The sequence below is a fragment of the Aegilops tauschii genome, chromosome 4 (assembly GCF_002575655.3).
Source record: "Aegilops tauschii subsp. strangulata cultivar AL8/78 chromosome 4, Aet v6.0, whole genome shotgun sequence".
NCBI lineage: Eukaryota > Viridiplantae > Streptophyta > Magnoliopsida > Poales > Poaceae > Aegilops > Aegilops tauschii.
Window position 1 is genome coordinate 426,273,616 of NC_053038.3, and position 23,606 is coordinate 426,297,221.

General features: G+C 44.4%; 1 protein-coding gene across 7 annotated transcripts; it reads left to right on the forward strand.

Moving 5' to 3' along the window:
* Positions 1 to 13,912: 13,912 nt before the first annotated feature.
* Positions 13,913 to 22,317, forward strand: LOC109731647 (uncharacterized). 7 transcript variants are annotated; one of them, XR_012182341.1, is made up of 8 exons: positions 13,914 to 14,364; positions 14,457 to 14,644; positions 15,172 to 15,257; positions 17,133 to 18,658; positions 18,749 to 18,918; positions 19,111 to 19,220; positions 21,252 to 21,338; positions 21,840 to 22,317. XR_012182341.1 is itself a non-coding variant. In XM_020290817.4 (7 exons), the coding sequence occupies exons 3-7, from the start codon at positions 18,472 to 18,474 to the stop codon at positions 22,029 to 22,031; spliced, it is 645 nt and encodes a 214-aa protein (XP_020146406.1). In that variant the 5' UTR covers positions 13,914 to 14,364; positions 14,457 to 14,644; positions 17,133 to 18,471; the 3' UTR covers positions 22,032 to 22,317. The 7 variants fall into 7 exon arrangements, 1 of the variants encoding a protein (XP_020146406.1); XR_012182343.1 differs by lacking the exon at positions 15,172 to 15,257 and adding an exon at positions 18,924 to 19,012 and having other exon boundaries at positions 18,749 to 18,817; positions 21,912 to 22,317; XR_012182342.1 differs by lacking the exon at positions 15,172 to 15,257 and having other exon boundaries at positions 13,913 to 14,364; positions 21,912 to 22,317.
* The last annotated feature ends 1,289 nt before the right edge of the window (positions 22,318 to 23,606 follow it).

The window sequence follows — 23,606 nt, forward strand, 5'->3', positions numbered from 1 at the left end:
ACCCTCCTCCCTCCAGAACACAGCCGCCACACCCCACCTCTAGAAACCCTAGATGGATCCAGAGCTTGGGGAGGTGACAGATGAGGAAGAGGAGGCAGTGCAGGCAGTGGATGTGAGGAGGCAAAGGGCTCGCCCTGCAGTGCAGGCAGTGGAGTGGGAGCTGGAGTTCAAGAGGAGGCTGGCAGAGAAGATCTTGGAGAAGTGCAACTCAGATGAGTTCACAGTTCTTGTCCCTGGCGGCAGGCGCAAGAGCTCAGGGAAGATCATCAGGTGGGCTAGGAGACAGGCAGTACTCGCTCCTCACCCTTCTACCAGAGCAAAGTGGTGTCGTTTCTTCGATCGTTACGATTGAGAGTTGTTGGTGGTAGTTTTTTTAAGTATGAATGAGAGTCTGAGCTATGTATCCCTTCCATTTCTGTACAACTCTTTGTATGAAAGAAAGTTTGGATGGTGGAATCTATGAATGTTTGAATAAATGAATCAATGTTTGCATCGGTGTTGTCTGAATCTACCCAGAAGTCACAAACACTCAGGTTGCATAATGCAACCACTTAGGTTTCAGCAAGCAAATACATAGGTTTCATAATGCAAACACTCTGGTTTCAGGAAGCAAATACATAGGTTTCATAATGCTAACACTCAATTTTCAGCAAGCAAATACATAGGTTTAAGGTTGCAAACACTTAGGTTTCAGCACTCATACAACAAGACAACTTTCTCAAATGTTGGAATCTTCAGTAGTTACCACTAGCTGTGAAATATGCCTTCCACTTTCCAGTTGGCTTCCTAACCCTCTTGGACCCAATCTCCATCTCAGAGTTGGCAGCTTGCCTTGGAGCATTGAAAACTGTGTACCCTCTACTAGATGTTGATGCTCTGGTGTTCTTTGCTGGAGAAGCAATGGATGACCTTGTGTTCTTGGCTGGTGAAGATGTGCTAGGAGCCCCTGTATTCTTGGTTGCTTTGGTCTTCTTGGTTGCTTTGGTCTTCTTGGCAGGTGCTGATGTGGCTGGTGCTGGAGTAGCAGAAGCAGCTCCCTTGTTCCTCTTTGCTGGTCCTGGAGTAGTTGTGGCTGTTGCAGGCCTCTTCCTAGCTATGGCTGGTGCTGATGGTGCTGATGGTGGTGGTGGGGGTGAGGGTGGGGGTGCAACCACACCTGTAGAAGCTCTGGTAGATGAAGAGTAGTCTGACCTATTCTCCTGCACATTTAACAAAGTAAATTATAATTAAACCACCTAGCCTATGAAACAGAAGTTTCTTTATCAATAAGTATACCTGGTGATTATTCTTTCTCATCTGCAGTTTGGGTTTCAGTGGAACACCACAAGTGGTATATCTGTGACCTTGCATATTGCAATTGCTACAGGTCACTGTCCCAATTCTTGATGTATCCTTCTTGGCAGGCACCTCAAAATGTCCTTTCCTCCTAGCTGTCTGCTTTTTACCCTTCTTTTCTTTGAATACTGGAGGAGATATGTCATCCCCCATAGTGTGTGGCCAACAATCAGGGCCTGGAACAGGGTATATAATATGCTTGTAGGTTTCACAGTAGAGGGGCTTCTTGAAGAACTCATGGACAAAATCTTCAGGGTGTAGCTTCACCTTCTGCATTGCTGCTATAGCATGACTACATGGAACAGCTGTCATATCCCACCTCCTGCAGTCACAAGTGTAGTTGTTTAGGTTTACACAGTAGGTCTTTTCGGAACTACTTGTAACTTGCCAAATTCCTGGTCCAGCCATATATGCATCACAATATTTTGCCCACTTCTTGGCCTCCTCCAATATCTCAGAGTAAGTGGGTGTGATATCCCACCTACATGTCTCTGTCTTCTCCCTAATCTTCTGAAACTTGATCATGAGTTTTGTCCTAATTCCTTCAAGCATTGTCCTTATGGGCTTGTTCCTAACATCCAGAATAATCCTGTTGAAAACTTCACTAAGATTGTTTACAACAAGGTCTGTCTTGCATATAGTATCCATTCTATGCCTGGCCCAAGTATGGACTGGTATGTTGGACAACCATTTCCATGCCTCCTCACTCTCTTTCTTCAATGCTTCCATGCCCAGATCATGCCCATGCTTAGTGAAAGAATATGCAGCCTGGTCTAGATGTTTTTTCAATTCATCCCCTCTAAACCCAGCTGATTGGAAGTTGGCATATATGTGTCTTAAACAAAATCTTTGAGGGGAATCAGGAAATACATCCTCTATTGCATTGAGCAGACCCTGTTCATTGATTTTGTATTAATAACTAGTGAAGTAAGTAGAGAAAAGCAGTACATAGTGCAAGGAAAAGCAGTACATAGTGCAAGTAAAAGCAGTACATAGTGCAAGGAAAATCAGTCAAATCATGAAGAGTAGTTGTACCTTTTGCCTGTCTGACATAATTGTGTAGGGCCCAAACTTGTTGCCACTACCAATTACTGTCCTTAACTGTGTAAGAAACCAAGTCCAACTATCTGTCTCCTCCTTGTCAACAACACCAAATGCAATAGGGAAGATGTTGTTGTTGCCATCCCTCCCTGTTGTTGCCAGGATTTGCTGCCCGGTGCTTAGTTTGATGAAGCATCCATCAAGACCTGCATTTTAAGCCATTAGTAAACAGCAACATGTAATGCAATCCCTATTTAAGCACTATGCAGACTAGATTTACCTATGAAAGGCCTGCAACCATTTAGGAACCCCTCCTTATAAGCAAACAGACAATAAAACATGTAATGAAACCTTGGGATAGGTGTTGGGTGGAGTTCAAATTCCTTTGTTGTCACAACACACCTACTACCAGGGTTTGTGTCCAAAACACACTGCAGACAGTCTCTTAACCTGTAGTATTGTGTCTTGTGATCCCCTTGCACAACATCAACTGCTTTCCTCCTTGCCCTGTAGGCCAAACTTTTTGGAACATGTACTCCAAATTTCTTTTTTGTATAACTCAGTATAGTCTCAACACCTGCACCAGGATTGGATCTTACAGTATCCTCAACAGCCTTTGCAACCCACTTCATGGTAACCTTTGTGTTCTCTCCACTTGCTCCACAGGTGTGATCAAGATTCATCTTCTTGATGCTAAAGGTTGACTCATGGGCAATCTTAGAAGCAGTAATATAAAACTCACAACCATGCTTTCTATCTGAGCACCAGGCTATGATCCTACTTGGATCATTCCTATGGTACTCAAAGTTCCTAAGTGTCCTAACATGGTAGTTTCTCAATGCTTCTCTGAACTCTACCACATTCTGAAAGCACAAATGAATCCTAAACTGTTCATGTGCATCAGGCCTAGAGGAATCATACCATATTCTCTCCTTCTTCTTCAATTTTCTCTTGCTGCCACAAGGCAACCTAGGTGCATCATCTTCTTCATCAGAAATGCCTTCATCACCTGGAAAGCAGAACTCATTAGCTTCTGGCACGAAATCTTCAAACTTTTTGTGATCTGGCTCACTGTGTGATCTGCTTGTTGGGCCTTGTTTCCTCACAGGTATCTTCTGTGCCACAGTTTTCACATGATCTGAAACTTCTTCTTCATCATCTTCTTCAGAACCATTTGGCTCCTGCCAAAACTCTGAGGGTTCAGAAGCACCCCCAAAATAATGCTCAGCCATCTCTTCCTCTTCCCTGTAGTGCTGACTTGTTCCTTCACCACCTTCATCTTCTCCCCTAGCCCAAGACTTGTATGAAATTTTCTTCCCTCTGTAATCACCCCTGAAAAACTCAAAATCTGAAGAGGATTTGTCCAACTCATCTTCATCTTCATCTTCTGCTTCAATGCCTTCAATTTCCACTGCCTCTTTTCCCTTGTTGAAATTATAGCTCTGTTGTGTGTTAAAATGTGGATCAACAGGCACAAGTGGGGGCTGTGAAGATTTTGAGACAGGGAAAAGGACACCTTCTTGGGAAACACTATAAACAATGGGATCACCAACTTGACTAATTGGAATCTGCTCTTCAAGCAAGGTGTGGTCCATGTTTGCATCTGCTGGATTTGGGTCACTAGCCTCTCTCACTGTTATGTTTAATATTTTCTTCTCAGCAAACAAATCTAGCATCTCCTCCACCTTCTCATCACTGTCCAAAACCTCAATCCCCTCCAGCCCCTTACCCTCATCCTTAACATATGACAGACAGGCATCCAACCCATAGCCCTCAAGTTCAATAAGTGCTAACAAAAACAGGTAATTCATTTCTGATAAGGAAAACTTCCTTTCCATGTTGTCTCTACCCTGAAAAAGCAGCCTCAATTCCCATACTTCATCATCCAAACTATGCAAAAAAAGAAACAACACATTCAGATTTCTTCAGATTTTCAAGTTAAAAAGTATGCAACAGTTTCACTTGCACAACATATCATCCAAACCTAAACCCTAATTCATATATTGAGTACAATGTATACATAATAATATACCAAAGAACTAATTCATTAACAATATAAGAAACAAATCCTAACCCTAGTTCATAAATAAACTAAGAAAAATAATTAAAACAATTCATAACTTACTCCACGCCACCAAGTGAGGAGGCCCACTGGTGCCCGCCTTCTGGATCCGCGTGGATGCATTTGGCCACTGCCCTGGTCGCGCGGAACGCCGGCGACATCTGGACCTCCTGCGTCGGTGGCCCAGACGAGCGCTGGGTCGGGAAACTTGCGCTGCCTAGCCACTTGTTGACCTCGGAGTGAGCACCGCCCTCGCCGCTGGCTGTCGGCCCAGGCTCGCCGTCGTCCTTCTTCTTCGCCGCCGCCATCGTCGGGGGAGACAGAGAGCACGGGGGGAAGGAGGAGCGAGAGAGAGATGCTGCCGACAGAGAGAGAACGGCAGCGAGCGAGCGGGTGCGGTCCGACCGCACCGGTCGGTCCGAATAACGGCCGTTAACGGCCTCGCCGTCACGCGCGGCGCTGACGTGGCCTGACAGGCGGGCCCGGACTGTCAGAAAACGGTTTAAAACGCTAGCAACGGGCGATTTGGGTTTTTTGAGACAACCGACGAAAAAAGTGGTAGGTATCAGTCACAAACAAAAAAGTGGTGGTTTTTTGGAACCATAGGACGAAAAGTGGTAGTTTTATGCTATTTACTCAATTCGTCGAGCAGCGTATAGAATTTGCTCCAGCCCGTAGCCCAGTCAAAATTTGGTCCAGTTGACTATCGGTCCAAATTTTCATGAAGCGGGTGGGCATCAAATACTCCTGCCAACTTAACTTTAAGGCTAGCTTCCGGCTTCACATTACAAGCTAGAAAAAAACATGAACGAAGAAAGCAAAATTAAGCTAAGCACTAATAACTGATCCATGTGAGAAGCAATTAAAACAATTCAAAAAGCTAAGCACTAATACAAATGTTGATCACTTAATCAACTAGGAACTAGGAATACACATGTCTTTGCTGACTGTGCGCCTGAAAGCTACAAATACAGGATACCAACAGGATGACGACGAAACTGAAACAAGTAGAAGACCGCCTGGTTGAAGGCTTCAAGCCCTTGTGGAAGTATGTGTAATACAATGATCTTTTAAGGAGCCCAAGTACAATACCGAGACATTCGCATACATACATACATACATACATACATACATACATACATACATACATACATACATACAAGACACAACACTCACGAGCAGCGTATAGAATTTGCTCCAGCCCGTAGCCCATTCAAAATTTGGTCCAGTTGACTATCGGGGCACCCGGAAAGAAAAAGACTATCGGGCCAAATTTTCATGAAGTGGGTGGGCATCAAATACCTCATGCCAACTTAACTTTAAGGCTAGTTTCTGGCTTCAGATCACAAGCTAGAAAAAAAACATGAACAAAGAAAGCAAAATTAAGCTAAGCACTAATAACTGATCCATGTGATAAGCAATTAAAACAATTCAAAAAGCTAAGCACTAATACAAATGTTGATCACTTAATCAACTAGGAACTAGGAATACACATGTCTTTGCTGACTGTGCGCCTGAAAGCTACAAATACAGGATACCAATAGGATGACGACGAAACTGAAACAAGTAGAAGACCGCCTGGTTGAAGGCTTCAAGCCCTTGTGGAAGTATGTGTAATACAATGATCTTTTAAGGAGCCCAAGTACAATACCGAGGCATTCGCATGCATACATACATACATACATACATACAAGACACAACACTCACAATCTAGATACTCACATAGCATCTCAGTGAAGATTGAAAACATTTTATGCACCCACTCATGGGGTCAAACTAGTCATGTTTGGTTGAGCTAAGAGAATCTACAACCGGGCGCCCCAAATTCGTCTCAAATGTTCGGGCGGACGGTCCGGTCACTGACCGGTCACAAAAAATCAATCCAGACGGGCACCTCAAACACCTCGGTTGACCGGCACCCCTCATATTAAGCCCAAATATGGGGCGGATATGGCGTGCCCGGGCGCGTCCGTCGTGTCGGGCTGACGATGAGGTCCCACACGGAATCGCCCGGAAACCCGGCGATCCGACGGACGTCTCCTCCTGTGGGGGTGTGAACGCCACGTAATGCCGCTCCAACTCGCCACCCGAGGCCAAATCTACCTATTTAAGCCCGTCGACATCTCCAAACCCTAGCCACATTCACCTCCTCCCTCTCCGCGCCACCAGCCCGAGCCCATCCACCTCTCACCCACTCTGCCGTTCTTCCCACGCCCTCCAACTTAGCCATGGTTTGGCAAAAGATAACCATGTATGATATGCTCACGTTAGAGCGCGGTTCCAGATTGAGTAGGAATCCGGGTGAGGCGCACCGCGCGCCGCACACATCGCTGTCGGCTTGCCTCCGGACTTGTCGGAGCCGGAGGAGGAGGAGCAGACGGAGGAGGAGGAAGAGGAGCGGCAGTCGGCTGCGATGAAGGTGGCAGATCTGGAGAAGGACGAGGCAGAGCAGTCGGAGGAGGAGCAAACGAAGGAGGAGGAAGAGGAGCGGCAGTCGGCTTCGATGGAGGTGGCGAATCTGGAGGAGGACGAGGCAGAGCAGTCAGAGGAGGAGCTGGCGCCGGCTCCGGGCTTCAACTTGGAGGATGCGAAGGTAGAGTTCGCGGTCGCCCAGGCAGTCGAGATGGCGGAGCAGGCAGGAACGGGCGGCGACCGGCATGCTCTTCGATGAGGTCGAAGCGAAGATGGATGCGGAGGCCGACGCGGAGGAACCGGAGCTGCGGTTGGCGCCCATGTACCCGGTACCGGGCATGAAGATAGTGAACGTCTCCGACGAGGACTAGGGTAGTATAGGTTATTTAATCTACGCAGTATGTGGATTTCATCGTTTGCAGTGCTTTTGTATGGATTTAAGGTTTCTAGTATGAGATATCTGGATGCAGATAAACAAATTTAAAACATGATTGGTCACTATTTGCGAGCAGGAATTGGATCTACTGTCGGGGTTGTAGATGCTCTATTTGGCATGAGTGTTACATTTGCCATTACTCTGTAGCGTAGGTGATTTCAAATTCTTTTAGACTTTTACCTGCGGGGTCCACAGCCAAATAAAGTGGCACATATCCAGAAATAAGAGATGAAACCTCCTACAAGCCTCCTCAGAGATCAGCGACTCTCGGCCGTCGGATCAGTTTGCTTGATGCGTTCTGCACCATTAGATATCGCTCCTGGAAGACCTCGTCCGTCGGATCAAAAAAAGTTGCTGCTGGAATGAATAGTTACCCCCGTTTCGTGTCACCGCCTGTAAAATTGGGTGGCCGCCGAGGGCATTTTCGTAATTTCGCCTAGGGGTGTATAAAAGGAGACGACCCGTGTGGAGATGACCTAGCCGCTCCCTAGCCCGCACTCGCGCCCCCTCCCTCGTCCGCGCCGCCCCACCCGCATCGCCCTGCCCTCTCCTCTCCCTCTCCCTCCCTCAGTCCTCGCCGCCCCGCCCGCATCGCCCCGCCCTCTCCTCTCCCTCTCCCTCCCTCGGTCCTCGCCGCCCCGCCCGCATCGCCCCGCCCTCTCCTCTTCCTATCCCTCCCTCAGTCCTCGCCGCCCCGCGCCGCCCCGTTTGGATGCCCCCGCTCGCCCCGCCCTCTCCTCTCCCTCTCCCTCCCTCAGACCTCGCCGCCCCGCCCACATCGCCGACGCCCCTCAGACCACGCCGCGGTGGACCTCCTCGTCTCCCTCGCGCCACGCCGCCTGCAACCTCCCCCCTCCCGTCATCAGAAAGGAAGGGAAGAGAAGAGGGAGAGCGAGCAGGTTCGACGGCGGCCAAGGGCTCACAAATCCGCCGGCGCCGTCGTCCGACCTCGGCCTCTGAGTGTGCTCACGCCATGGCCTGCTCGAGACGCCGCCCTTCCCCCCTGCTCCAACCCTAACCCTAGCATTGCTGCTGCAGGGGGGTGGATCCCAATGGCAGCGTTGCAGTCCTCTAAATCTGTGGGGAAGAAGGAAGAAGATGTGACTCATATACAAGCCTCTCTCTGGTGGAATTGAAGATCTGCCCATCCCTGCATCGTGTAGACTATGGCCTGCAGGTACCCCCTTGCTTCTGTTTTGCTATGTGCATGCTTTGTTTAAGTGCATATTGTGTTCGTTGCTATCTGCTGCAAGGAAAAAATAATCTCTGTAATATGCATGCTCCACTGCCTACTAATTAGTGTCTTCTTTGTTCTTCTGAAATTTAGCTGCGGTCACCAATCACTTGCCCGTACATTATGTTACCACTCATGACTCATGATTATCTGACTTGCTTATGCAATATATCTCTTATCATTGATAGATATATGAGTGATTCATGCGAAATCTATTTTTGCTAGGTTGTCTGAGACATGTAGCCGATAATACTTTTCATATTTAATGTTCATATTGTTGTGAGTTTTGGAAAGATTTAAGCTTTCCTCAGTTTCCCCACTGGTATGTACTTCTTGAACACTCTTTGATTATTTCAGAAAACATCTGATGACATGGACGTGATGGGGTAAGTTGCGAAAACTCATGGGGCCATACAACAAGTTGACATAAATCCTGAAAATGTTCACAGCCTGTTTGAAAAATACATTATTCATCGGGGGACTAACTAGGATATCATTTTGTGCCTAGATATTTAAACAAGTCAATTGCCAAGCTACAAATGGGGCTGGCAATGTGGCGCAACAAGCCTAAGCTGCTTGAGAGTGCAGATATGCATGAGGCAGGAAAGGAAAAAGGCTTCAGTACCATGAAGACCTGGATGCCTCAAGGTTCATACTTTGCAATGCTATTTGATTTTTCCTTTTGTTGGCCTAGCTATTGGTTGCTGAGTTTATTTTTCTTAGTTAGAACAGATGCAAATGATTTCACAGGAACCCCAAAGCCTGCAACTAACAAGGAATGTACGGGCAAATGTGCAAGTACATAATTAAAGAATTGAATCGGATCATCTATCATCATAGCAAATAGACTCAAATCAAATATGATTATTTATCATAATAATAACTAGAATAACTGAATAGGGTTATTAATCATATGCAACCATTTTTGCTTCTTCCCATTTTGCATCGCCGTGTTTATTCCATGTAGTAGTAAAATGTTTTTTTATGTGTTCGTTGCAGGGAGGCCTGCGAGGAATGTGCTCCGACCGGCAAGGTGCTGCTCAACAGCGAGAAGCACCATCGGCGTCAGCAGTGTCAGCGTCACCGCCTCCTCGGCATGCAGAAGACGTCACTCCCAAATCATCTCTGTAATGCATCCAGGTATACCAGATGCTACTACTGTTCTCCCTGCCCCTATCTCTATAATTGATTGTTCACTAGCCTGGCCCATGGGAGCACCACGACTCAGGACAATGTTTTAGTAGACGTAAATGATTGTCGGTTTATTGAGTTAAGATTTGTTTATGGTGAGGTCATGCCATGTTGTTAGTGGGCACAAATATTTAGTGAGTTATTGGTTCAGGAGATCAACATATGGTTTAGTATCTATGAAGAGATGAGTCTCGTGGCGGTGAGCGGAATGGAGACAAGGATGGCGACTTGATGCTTCTCGGAGACCTCCTCTGGAGGTGAAATTTCTGGGCCTTTTGTTTGCTATTTTACAGAGTTGGATCTGCATGCTCGTGTTGTTCTTCAGCTTATGTCATGTAGTTTAGATTCATATATACACTACTTAGTTAGGAGCTGATTGTTTATATATGCATCAAGCAATAGTTGGTACTCGCTGATTACATTAACGGTAACTACAGAAACCTTTCCATGCTCAGCATTATCGGCGACCTCTCTGATTTGGATTTGTACTTCGTTATTGTGAAAGGTTTTTTGGGCATCCGATCGAGATCTGGAGAAAGTTGGGCCGTCGGATCTAGGATGAGCACTGCTGGAATGAACAGTTACTGCCTCAACGCGCTGCCTTTTACTTCATTTTTTCGGTCTGGCGTCGCTGGCGTGTGGGTCCGCTTGCGGGTGGGCCGCGTTTGTCAGCGACCGTGGCTTGGATATGGCCCGGTCGCCCCGTCGCACGCACCGGCGGGTAAAGATCTCGTGCCACCGCACGTAATATCCTGCGCCCGCCGAGGATACGTCGGTAATTTCGCGTCCAGGCCTCGTGCGTGTCGTGCTGTGGTTCACCCCGTGCGGCTATGGGGTGGGGAAGGGCAGCGCCTTGCCCTTTCGTGCTCATTCATCCCCTTCTTCTCCTTCCCTCTGGATTCTTCTACTAGCCAGCCATCAGGAGCTCCTGGTGGTGCTCCTGGATCTGGATGTGCTATACATCACCTCCTCGCCTCTTGGCTGCTTCGGTGCCTGTGGCGTTCGTGCTCATCGGTGGGACGGTGCAAGGCGCAACTCCGATGCAGTGGCGTGTATGTGCGGTGTAGGAAGCGGTTCCTCGCCGGCTGGACGGCGTCCAGGCGCAACCCCACGTCCACTGAGTAATGCCTCGGCTACAACCTCCCTCGGTGAGCCCCATCTCCCTCCCGCTCTGCTTCGGCTACTATATGGGACATGGACAGGGCTATGATGATCAGTTATGGCTTATATAGGCATGCTCTCGAGCAATCGAGGCACTTATGGGTATTAATTTGGATCCCCCCTCGTTTCTTTGAGCCATTTTTTGATCACGTTTTTATTTTAGTGGCTCTGTCCTTGGATGGTCATTTCTGATGAGTGATAACCAGGGCAGTTTCACATGACCCACCGGTTGGAAGCCATTCTTGCTAGGGCGATGATGATTAACCGTGGTTGAAATAAATGTGGCTTTGAGCAATCGAGAAACCTGTGGGTATCAAGTTGGATCCTCCCTCTTGTCTCTAGAATCCTTTTTGATCTTGTGATACTTATTGTTCTGTCCTTGGATGGTCATTCTTGTTGAGTGATAACCAGGACAGCTCCACTATATAAACAGATTGATCTGGTGATAAGAGATGACGGGGGGTAGGTTATGTGATCGAGGAAAGGCAAATCTAAGCCCACTATGCATTGAACCCTAAACCCTTTTTATTTGTGTTTAGAGGTGTTGCTTATTTATTCTCTAGTGTTTATAGCCATCTTATGTAAATATTTCTTCTCTTTGATACCTTTATTGCATATGAGTTGTTTTTCATCTTTTATTGTTTTGTTGTTGGTCCTTGATTTAATCTGGTTAAGAGTAAGTTGCACTTTGTTATTCTGGGATAAACGATGGTTTGGCAATGCTATTGGTTCTTCATGAGTTCAAAAGAGGATTTCTGATATTATTTTATTGTTAAATAGTCACGACAGTAAGATTCTTGTATCTGTTCGCCGCGAGGAGCAATGGGGCATTGCACACTTATGTGTACTGCTACCTGATTATTGTTGGTCTTTTGTATAAAGGCCTTGCTATAATTTTGTATGGTCCTTCTTCCCTAAGGTGTATTATGAATGTTTTTCCGAGCTATGGAATGTATTCCTAATCCTGATCTATAGAACTGCCTTTCTGAACTTGATGTCTAAGTTCTACTGGACAATGCTTATTGGATAGACGCTCATGGGTTAAGTTATTTGATGCATTGCTTTCACTATCAAATTGTTCGCTACTTTGAGGATTTGGCTGCATACTGTATTGTTTTGTATTTGGTGGACTGGACCAAGAGCGCAGAGAGGGAGATCTTCTCTGCCGCACCGGCGACAGCAATATGGAAAATCCAGTCCACGGTGCCACCAATGAGAAAGGTAAACACGAGCTTTTGGAATATGGATTATCAGAACATAGTCAAATTTGCATGCCCTTGAAACATCTTCAAATTCTGTGACACACACACACCAAGATGCTTTTAAGATATCCATAAGTTTGAATACAGAAATTGGTTCTACAGTTTTCGTCTATATTATTTGTTGAACAGTAAACAAGGATATATTTCTTCCCATGATCTAAAGGCAACAATTCCTCTTTTCTTCGCTTCAGAACATTTTAAATTTAATTCTGTGACTGAAGTTTCACATACATGCTTAAAGAATCATTATTGTTCTATTTTTCTTGTTTCCAGCCTTTGGCGTTTGGTCTTAGGATTCCTACTGAGAACATCATAGCAAATCAATTGCTATTTGGATCATCTGGTTTTTTATACAGATCCCACTTCTCGAAGGTGCTAACCAGGCCAACAAAAAGGGCTCACCTGCTAATAAGGTTTGAAAATCCTCTTAGTGGTCAATAGAGGTGTATTCAGGCCCAAAACTTACAGGGCTGTGACAAGAAGTGTGGTCAGCATAGGTGTATTTAACCAAACTAATGTGACCTTATTCTAAATTTTGCTCGAGATTAAATTTTCACAGAGATCTAATTAAGATTTATTAAATCGCTCTTATATTATATGTTGGTTTGTTCCTTTATACTCCAAAAGGAAAACAATATGAGTAAAAAAACTATGTCAATGAATTGAGGTATCAGTTTGCCTTCCTTTTATTGCACTCATTGGATAATTGTCTGCTTTCAAATTGTTACGACCTTTGATCCATATAACTAAGTGAGTGTTCTATCTTTTCAGTTTTTCTATCTGTTTTCAGGATAGAAATGTTCCTCGGCACCATGAAAAACGTCAACGGAGGAACAACCTTTTATTTTATTTTATGTTGCCTCTACTATATTGTTGTTGCCACAAGGATTTACCTGGACACGGAGCCACCATGATGTGTTTAAAAATGATTACATTATCCTGTTCTAACCCGATGGTGTTAGAAACATCTTGGCATTCAAGCATGATTAGTTCATTGTTTATTAATTACAATTATGTAAAAAAATCACTGATCATTGCTTGATAGATTTTTTTTGATATGCCACCATGTGCATGGGTTATTCACTGGTACCGATAAATGTTATTTACATGTTTTGGATCATGGATGATTGTTTTGAGTGAAAAAAATATATCAGATAAAAGAAAGCATGTGATAATGCTGATAGATTGAAACTTTGATTCCTTTTCAGAGGCCCTTTTGGATCCTGCCTTCCCAGTCTGTATGAATCCTCCTAATCCAGCAAAGCCTTGAAACCTTTGTGTGAGCTAAATGATAATTTTTGCAACATTCAAAACTGTATGTTGTCTTATAGTTTCATGACGATGTTGAACTCAATGGTGTTTTGCTCCTATTACATGTGAATGTTTCTTCTTTCTTTTATTTTGTCATATCTTGTTTGAATATGTACGCTAAACTTGATTTCCTACTAAATTGAGCATTCACTACCTGGCCATTGCGTTGTGACCGGCACCCTTGTGCGAAGGCGCGACCCCGATCTAGTCCACAAACAAGAGACGGCAGTAGCACCGGGCTCTCTCAGAGTTTAGCCAATTTCGACCGTCAGAACGTTTTCTGATGAGTTTTCGACCGTCGGATCTCGCTCCGGATGGATCTCAGCCGCCGGATAAAAACAGACGCTTAGCAATGAATCGTGCCCTCTCGTTCGTGCCACCGCGTGCGAATTCCATGACCTCACCAGGGCATTTTCGTCATTTCACGTACAGGTGTATAAAATGCTGTGGCGCCCGTGGAGAAACCCTAGCCGCCTCTTCTCTTCCTCCCGCCGAACCCTAGGCGCATCTTCTCCTCTTACTCCCGCCTCAGCTCTCTCCTCCCTCCTTCGCCGCCGTAGCTCGGCTTCCTGACTATTTTCCCCTCGGCCTGCTCGCGCTCTGGGTGGCGCGCCGCCACCGCCGCCGGCAGCCGTCAAGAGATGGCCGAGGCGGCCGCGCTGCTCTAGGTGGCGCGCCGCCTCCGCCGCCGGCAGGAGGGAGCCGCGGTGGCCTCCGCGCAGCCCGACTAGGAGCTCCCCGGCGAGCAGCCGTTCCCCTACGAGAAGAAGGTGAGGAGGACACGCCCCTGCGTCAAGAGATCCGTCAAGAGATGCTCGCGCCGGGAGAGGAATCCACGTCTGCTCCTGCTGCTCGACTGATTCCAGATCGAGGGACGCCTGCTTCTGCTCGCTACGGGCGGCGCCCGCCGGCCACGCAGGTCATGTCTCCTTCCTTCATCCTTCATCTGCAAAACGTGCCAAGAAAGACGAATTTATTCACCTGCATTTTTCTCGGTCATTTTGGGCGCAGAAGTAGACTCAGCGGACATTATGTCGTGGACGAACTGTAGGCGGCTCAGCGGACATTGACACAAGAAAGTGGCAAGGCCAGCTCCATGTTCCTCTAGCAGAACTGGACCACCAATCGTTATAGTTCTGGTCTCAGGAAGCAGGATGAATTGGTCCATCAACGAACACTTTTGCTGCAGATCTTGGCAGGTAATTGCTAACTTAGCAACACCAATACCTCACATTGATATCCGTACAATGTCATCATAGGTGGTTTATTACTCTTGGTTTTCTTTTGAGAGGGTAGTGATTTAAGAAGAATAGTTTGAACTTGAGACTACAAATAATCACAGAAAATATAGGTGTAACAGTTATATGGGTGTACTTAGATCTACTTTGGTGGTGACATCATAGGGCATCACAAAGATAGAGTTGTTGATTTGATTTTCAGCCAATTAATTTCACATGGAATCTATAACGTAAGTTAAGTATTACTACGATTTCTCCCTTAAGTATGATGAATCACTTTGTTTAAAACAGCAGATATTTGTTAATGGTGCAAGCTTGTAATAGGTATTGTGACAAATTTGTTTTCTCAATGATGATGGAAGTTGATGAAAGCACCAAAGGAACAATTGAATAAGACATGTTTGACAAGAGAAAAACATTAAGGGGAAGAAAATGATGGACAATCTGTTCATTGGCTGCAGTTTTTTTAACATAGTTTCACATTGAAGGAATCATAGAGCTATCAAGGTGACTGCAAAAGTTTCAAGAAGTACATGTGGAGCGCATCGAGCATATAGCATGACGTGTGTATATGGTAATAATAATATAATGTTGGGTTGAGATCACTGTAGATTTTGGCACGAATTATCATTGATAGACGCTGCAAGATATCTAAAGACGATATTGATTGCCAACTACGTAGGCTAACTTATTGTAGTTATCACTGGTATGTGATTGTTATAGCTTGATATTTTTTGGTCCTCATATTTTCCCAAGTACATTAATTTGTGAGTATGCATTGCAAAACGACTTTGTAAGCGACATGCCAATGGATAACAGTTACATAGGAAAAACTGCCTACAAAATCACACTAGCTGTTTATTCATACATATTTTCATAATTTTTGTTTCAGTTACCTTTATTCATTCAGAGTGGGAGAATACATATATCATAGTCATTAGGTTGCATAATATCAGGAAATATTGAGTTGTAATTCACTCAAATTTGTTGTTAACTGTTGTTGTGAAATATATGTTTTACAAATATAACTAATACTTCTCGCAAAAAAAAAACTAATACTTTCCTAAAATATTTGTGAGTTCGGTCACTTTTAGTCTCATTAGAGAAATTAAGCTTTTGTTATGAAATATACATATTTCACATTGTTACTAAAAACATGGTCCCAGTAAGTATTAAACAATAAGAAACTTAATTGTGGTATAAAGAAGTTCTGTGCACCATGCAAATGTATCACTAAAGTAGAGTTTGAAAGTGATCAAGCTAGAGACATGCAGGAACATTTAGGGATAAAGATTCAACATCTGGCACAAGCAAACTACATATACTATTCAACGTTGGTTTCCCACTGACATTTGGCTTATGAGAAACACCAATGTCAGTATAAACTTTCTTTAGTTCATTTATACGCCTATGAATGTAAGATCATGTAGTAAAGTTTTTTCCTTTTTTCTGGGAGAGCCTTTAGCTTGTAACAAACAATGTGTTGTTTACTTTGTGAGAGCTTTGAACAGACGAACCAAGTAGAAACTACACATGCCTTACTTTTGTAGGTGTGATGCCTTAGCACATTTACCAGGAATATATGATTTCATATCTGACATTGTCATATCTTCTACATCAATGCTTCCCATCACACAACATAAATTAGTGATTCAATTTGATATGGAAGTGTTCTAAGAAATTGCCTAATGTTCTAAACAATTAGTGGTTCAAATTGTTTTTTATTGGGTTATTGGTGTGAGCTTCTTGTTCCCTGTCTGGATCATGTTAGGCCCTAGGTTTTTTGTTCATTTGCACATGGATTCTTGGTGCTTTTGTTCTTTTCTTTGTTTGTTTACTATTTATTTTTGGCTTTATACCAATAGCCTGCTGGTTTGTCGGTTGGTCCTGCTCATCATGCGCCGTGCTATTGAGGAATGTAGGCTTCAATTTACTCTGGTCCATTTGAGTTAGGCTGCTTTATTTAGGTTCATTTACTATGTTAATTAGATTCCTAACTTAGTGATTATACCTTTGCTACCTATTCAGTCAATGCTCTGCTCAGTTTTAGTTTCTTTGGGCATGTGCTCTATATAGCTTTATGGTTTCTCCTTCTGGCCTACCATATTGTTTTATAATTTATTTATGTTCACAAACCCAGGCTTAGTCAGTGTTATACCGTATTAGACTGTGTTCTGTCCAGCAGGGATTATTTATCTGTGCTTCTTGGTGTGTCCAGAGAGTCTGATTAGAGAAAAGTCAGTTCACATCTCAGTAGCTTTTGTTGTTTAATTAGTCAGCATGTGCAGGTTCATATAGTAGTACACATGTGTGAATAGAAACTCTTCATGCAAGGTGGCAGTAAAAGGCCTTTTGATTTTACCTTCGGCACTATAAGCAGCTAATAAATAGGCGCATTGATAAGTTCTGACCACAAGAATGTTCTAACAAATCTTGTCCTTGATTGCAGCTAAAAGAGAACTGACTAGGCCCCGGTCATCTCCACCCCTGATGGTGCTCCTAGATGTGCTACACGTCGCCTCCTCGTCTCCTTGGCCGCTTCGCTGCCAGTGGCGTTCGTGCTCGTCGGCGGGACGGTGCAAGGCGCAACTCCGACGTGGTTCCTCGCTGGTTGGACGGTGTTCAGGTGCAACCCCGGCGCCCACTGAGTACTGCCTCGGCTACAACCTCCCTCGGTGAGCTCCACCTTCCCCTGCTCTGCCTCGGCTACTGTATGGGACATGGACAGGGCTATGATGATCAGTTATGGCTGATATAGGCATGCTCTCGAGCAATCGAGGCACTTGTGGGTATTAATTTGGATCCTCCCTCGTTTCTTTGAGTCATTTTGATCACGTTCTTATTTTAGTGGCTCCTGCCCTTGGATGGTCATTTCTGATGAGTGATAACCAGGGCAGTTTCACCCTCGTGAGAACATATTGATCTGGTGATCCATCCAGAAATAAGACCCGTGGCAAGTTCCCTGGTTCCTCAGAGCTCAGGCACTTTCGGCCGTCAGATCGATTTCCTGATGCGATTCTAGCCGTCGGATCTCGCTCCGGATTGATCTCGGCCATTGGGTCGAGCTCGAGCTCCTGTAGCAATGAATAGTTACTCCCGTGGTGAGATATCTCGTGCCATCGCGTGTGAATCACGTGCCCCATCGGCCGGAAGCCATTCTTGCTAGGGCGATGATGATTAACCGTCGCTGAAATAAGTGTGCCTTTGAGCAATCGAGTTACCTGTGGGTATCAAGTTGGATCGTCCCTCTTGTCTCTAGAATCCTTTTTGATCCTGTGATACTTATTGTTCTGTCCTTGGATGGTCATTCTTGTTCAGTGATAACCAGGGCAGCTCTACTGTATAAACAGATTGATCTGGTGATAAGAGATGATGGGGGTAGGTTATATGATCGAGGAAAGGCGAATCTGAGCCCACTATGCAATAAAACTGCAGCTACCTCCCCTAATGTGTGTAGTATTGAAGGAAAAAAAGAACTTTTCATGTCTTCCTACTTTAAAATTCAAAAAGGTTCATTCTTCCTTTGCTGGTTACTTAACCATGATTTTTGTTTTGCTTTGGTTCTGGTTGAGATACTAAAGGTTGTTTATATACGAAAAGAACAAACACTTGTGTTTTTGTATGCCTCAACTGTTGCTTAGGATCCAGTGTTGTAGTGCTTTGCCTAATTACAAATAACTCTAATCAATAATAGTGGTTCTTTCCTTCTGATTTGAACTGAGAGAGATCCACCGATTCTTGATCTTAAGGTGACCCCATTTTTCTATGCCTCATGCTCATGCTGCTCTATGTTCCCTTTTAAAAATTCTTGCTTGCATTTTGGGTTGGTTTCTGCTCTATGTTCTCTTTTAGCGTTTCTTTCCGTTGTTGCTGCACTCCCTTTTGGGCGTTCATTTCATGCCCAGGATCTTGCAAATTGTGCCTGTGCCGAGCTTGCTTTAGAGTACGGGCTGCGGAGACGTCGAGGACCTCAAGGTGAGACACGTTCGATTAAAGACGCGGGACTCCTCTCCCCGTCAATCTCGTGCTGCTTCTGCTCACCATCCCTCTCTCTAACCGCTACAGGTCACCGATGTTGTGGAGCTGGACGAGGTTTCCGTGCAGTTCATCGACCGCCTGTTCTTCCTGGAGAAGGTGAGAAATCGTCATCGATCCAGCAAGCTAGCTCTTCGCCATGCATGGAGATTGATTGCAGACAGTCCTTAACAACAACCCTTACTTTTCTGGGCCCTAATGTAAGATCAATCATGCCTGTTACTTCAAGCTAGAGTGTACTCTGAAGTAATCTGAAGTCTGAAGATTTGATAGCTCTGGATCATTATCATGCATGTGGGTGCTGTGTTGATACATGCTCTCTGCATGCATATGTTGTTGTTCATTCTGAAACAGACCTGAACCTAACATTGAGTCAACTTCGTCCATGGCAGGTTGCAACGGCCGTGACGGCGTCGAGGCTCGGCCGTGTGGCCGTCGACGTGGAGCAAGCAGAGGAGGAGCGACTACTACTCCAACGGCAGCCTCTTCTCCCTTGTCCACGGTCAGTGCCTCTTCTCCATTGCTGGTTGCTTTGCTCCTTTTATGTTGCTGTACACTGAAATGAAATGAAATGAGATGAAATGAAATGTATGCACTAAAATGAAATGAATATACTCCAATTTGAAAAGGAGTATATAGGTGTTGAGCTGTTCCATGAATAATAATGCAATAATCCTTTGTTCTCTTTTTCTCTTTTTCTTTTGCAATCCATCACTGCATTATTATTCATGCCACCGTCCTCTACTCGGGAGACACTCTGTTTCGGATGCTCTGTTTTTATTATTGTTCCTTCTGGTTTCTGTTGCTGCTGTTTGTACTTCCCTTGATTATTTTAGTGAGCGGAGTTGTGATCTGTAATGCCAATTTTGCATTTCTTTTGTTAGCGGAATCGTGGTCTGTAACGCCAATAGGCAAGGAATCTTTTTGTTTTATGCATCAATGTGCCGGTACCATGTATTTGATTTTGTCTTGGTACACACATGACTTGATCATGTGAATGATCAATGCGTGTCACATTATGGTAGTTCTTTTACAAGCAACAGAATTTAGCTAATCCCTCCTACTGTATAGAGGCTGCCTCAACATATTCCCTCTTTAGTTTCCAGTCTCCTACTGTTACGGTTTAATTTCCTTGGAGTTTCTTTGTGATAGTCTAACGGGCAGTCATTGTTTCTTTATGCATGAAAGCACAAATTGTGAAGGAAATAAAATGCATGTATGTTCTGTTTACTCTCTCTTCCCCTGCCTCTGATATGTCCACCAAACTGTTGGGTTCACTTGAAGGCAAGGATGTTATTAATTTACTCTTGCAGGAATTTTTGTAGAAAATATATAGTTTTACTTAACGACGAGGGCTCACCCTCGGATTTCTGTTATCATAAACCAGTGTCCTATAGGAGATAGAAAGTATATAGCAATTTTTTTAGTTTTCACGATGTTTGTGTCTTTCATGTTCAGTTGGTCAATTAGTGTAGTGCTTATTGAACTTCTTTTGGAAAGGAGGCCAGTAAGAAGATGTCACCAGTGCCACTGATTTTTTGCTTGGGTACACTATTTTTGGCTGTAACATTCTGAATAATAGTTTGAATCTGTCTAATTAAACATTCAGTATACATAGAGTGTTTTATGTTTTTCACCACCGAAATCCATGGTACTAAGTAATTTACTTAATCTATTAACATCTGACATACTTCATATATTAGGCAAATGCAACCTATGCCTCAGCTAATTGATATATTAAACCTCCCTACCATATTCAGAACTGGCATGATGCAGAACTCGCATGGCTTACCCTGCTACAAAGGGAAAAACATATAATTTTGTTATTTTGTACATTTTGTTCTTGGTTTCTGAAGAACCAAGTGGAACCTAGATTTTCATCGATCTCTCCGTCATTGTTCATTATCTAGAACTATGCATGATATTGCATCTGGGCACTTAAATCTCGGTTTAAGTTTTGTGGGCTGTGCATATCCGATATGGAAATCATCTTGCCCTATCATTAGGTCAGCTCAATCCCAGCGGACAATTTCTTTGTTGCTCTATTATGGGGCTGTTTGGATTGATCCCAGAGCCGCCATGCCAAAAAATTGGTCGTTGACTGAGTGGTCTATGCGTTTGGATGGACGCCGATTCTTTGGCGTGCCCAGGCTAGCTCCACATCTCAGTTCAATTCCACGCCAGTTATTTGGCGAGAAGCAGGCAGCCGATTGCTCTGCCAAAATTTTGGTGCCCCCGTGATTGGCAGGGTTGGCTCGGGCAGCATCCAAACAGGCCATATATATTTATATTAAACCATATGTTTATATCTTTCTGGTGATGCATTTGGTTTCTAAATTGATATTTTTTAAAAAGTGCATTGATCCTTGGTGGTGAGAAAAATTTACTACAAGTTCAGTTTCTTTAGTGTTGCAGAAAAAGTTGACTACTAAATACTGATGCATACTAGACACACAACTTATTTGATTCCCATTGCCATATATCAACCTAGCTGAACTAAAGATGACTATTGATGTTTCTGGATGATGTGCAGTTCGGTCGGTGCCGTGGCGGAGGGTTGTCTTGTGGTTTGACCGGAGCGGGGGCACACCAAAGAAGCGATCTCGTCCCCATTGGTCAGGTACCCTTCATCTTTCTCTCGTTCGACCTCTCCAAGAAAGTTATATAGGTAGAGTAAGCTAATTGTGTTTTCCGGGCGCTGTATAGGACACTGCGGTTAACGATTGTTCTCATTTATATTGATGTTGCTGATTATCAAATCAATGGCTGTTATCTAGAGTGCTTCTCCTTCAGATTTGACGTACTATGTCTTCCAGTTTATACTATATATGATTTCTTTTCATGGTTTTAACTAATTATGGATATGTATCTAATTATGTTATTTTGGCATCAACAAATTACTCACCTAGCATTTATTCTGCTATATGGAAACAATCGGTGCCTATTTCTTTTTGATCTGAACACAGACATAATTCTGCTATATGTAAACAATCATTGGTTCTTTCCATTCTATCTAAACTGAGAAATAACTCTAATCAGTTGTTTTTTTATTTACTGTCCAAGTATCATTCTTACCTAAAACTTGTGCTAAAACTGGTTTTTTCTTTCATATGTGCCATAGATTATCCAACCCCCTCTGCTTCTGTACAATTTTGTCGACTTATCTGGCATTTTCTCGGCCGTGTGGAACCAGCACATCTACCTGCGAATCTCCAGGCTATGGTACCAGCGGGGTGGCTTCGATGATGGCCCTATCAAGAGTATACATGTGTGCTCTTCTATAGGGAAATCATGCCAACGAGACGGTGCCTAATGAGGTCATAGACATGTTTGTGGACACTTTGCATGAGAGAAATTTATACAAGTGTGCCAGGATCCATGTGAGGTTCCCTGTAACAATTCTGAGGGCAGTGGAAGGCACGTATACGTTATGGTTCACTAGATCAACAATTGTCTATCACCTTGAGGGTGTTCCATTTGGTCAAGTTTGTTAACATGCTTAGTTGCTTCTTCTTTATTATGTTTCTGCTCCAATACCTTTCTCATATTATATCACTTTTGTTATTAACCATCGTATCGAATGGCTGCGCTTTTGATTTCGAGCTTCCTGTCGAGTGACTTTTTTTAAATCTAATGAACGAACTGAGATCGATTATGCCTTATAGTTTCATGCTGGTACTGAGTGGTATTAGCTCTCACTTCTGTCATGTTTGAATGTTTCTCTTTCGCTGTATTGTTACCATATATGAATACATATGATATACATGTATTGCTACTGGCTAAGCATTCCCTACTTGACAAAAAATGTTTGGACCGGCGTGGCGCCAGGGCGCGATCCCGATCTAGTAGAACTAGAAGGCATGTTATCTCTTCTCACCTTAGACATATGAATGCAGATTACTGTTGGCAGTTGGACAAGGAATATTGATATGTTTCTTGCTAGAATTTAGCATCGTTGCAGAATGATGTTCAGGTTCCCTCTCCCCCCTGAATTAGCAACACCTTCGCAGTATGTGTGGGAACAAGATGTCGAACGTCATTTCGGTATTTGTCGCCTCTCCGTGGCTTGCCTCGGCCTGACTCGCGAGAAACTGTCGATTCGAGCGTTTCCAGTGAGCCAGGCTCTGAGCTGCTTTAAGAAGCGTATGATGCAGGCCCAACAGTAAAAACGGGCAACCAAACAGGCCTCTTTCTTCCCGCGCGGGCTTATTTGGGCCCGATGCGGGCAACCAAACACAACATCATTTTGCTTACTATGTAGTACATAGTGAAATCTCTATAAAGACTTATATTTAGAAACGAAGGAAGTAGAAGCGTTATCGACACTACACAGCACCATTGCAGAATGATGTTCAGGTTCCCTCTCTCCCGTGAATTAGCAACGTCATTTCGGTGTTTGTCGCCTCTACGCGGCAACACGCTGCGGTTGCCCGCCCTAAGACAGCCAGCACGTGTACATAAGCAGGACATGATGTCGTGATATACTGCAGTTGCACTTGCAGTCTCGTGGGTAGCGTATGGTAGCTACGATGGACGTGCACGAGGCGCCCCGTGTGCGTGAAGTCATGATTCTAATACGGCGCAATACTGAAAGATAGAAGTTCTTTTCTGTTCACAGTAGTATTGCCAGGCGTGTAGCTCGACCGAAACGGACAGATAACTGCCCCGTGTGTGGTCAATCGATCTGACGGACAGCCGGTCACCCGTCCCGTGACGCGCTGCATCTGGAGCAGGACCAGTGGGCAGATCGATAGGGCAGATCGGGCGCCGTACGTACGTGGCGCGTCGGTGGCAGGCAGCTATTAGGGCATGTACATTAGACTAGACGGCAGCTGTCTATAATATGTATCCACGTCATGTAAGGAGAGCGCTATAGACACGTCCTACA

What these genes read in the sequence shown, in the direction of transcription:
- LOC109731647 (XM_020290817.4), top strand. Translation starts at nt 18,472, where the DNA reads ATGTTCCCTTTTAAAAATTCTTGCTTGCATTTTGGGTTGGTTTCTGCT. An exon ending in GAGACGTCGAGGACCTCAAG is followed by an intron (nt 18,659 to 18,748) that starts GTGAGACACGTT and finishes TAACCGCTACAG; the next exon opens with GTCACCGATGTTGTGGAGCT. An exon ending in GCCTGTTCTTCCTGGAGAAG is followed by an intron (nt 18,818 to 19,110) that starts GTGAGAAATCGT and finishes CGTCCATGGCAG; the next exon opens with GTTGCAACGGCCGTGACGGC.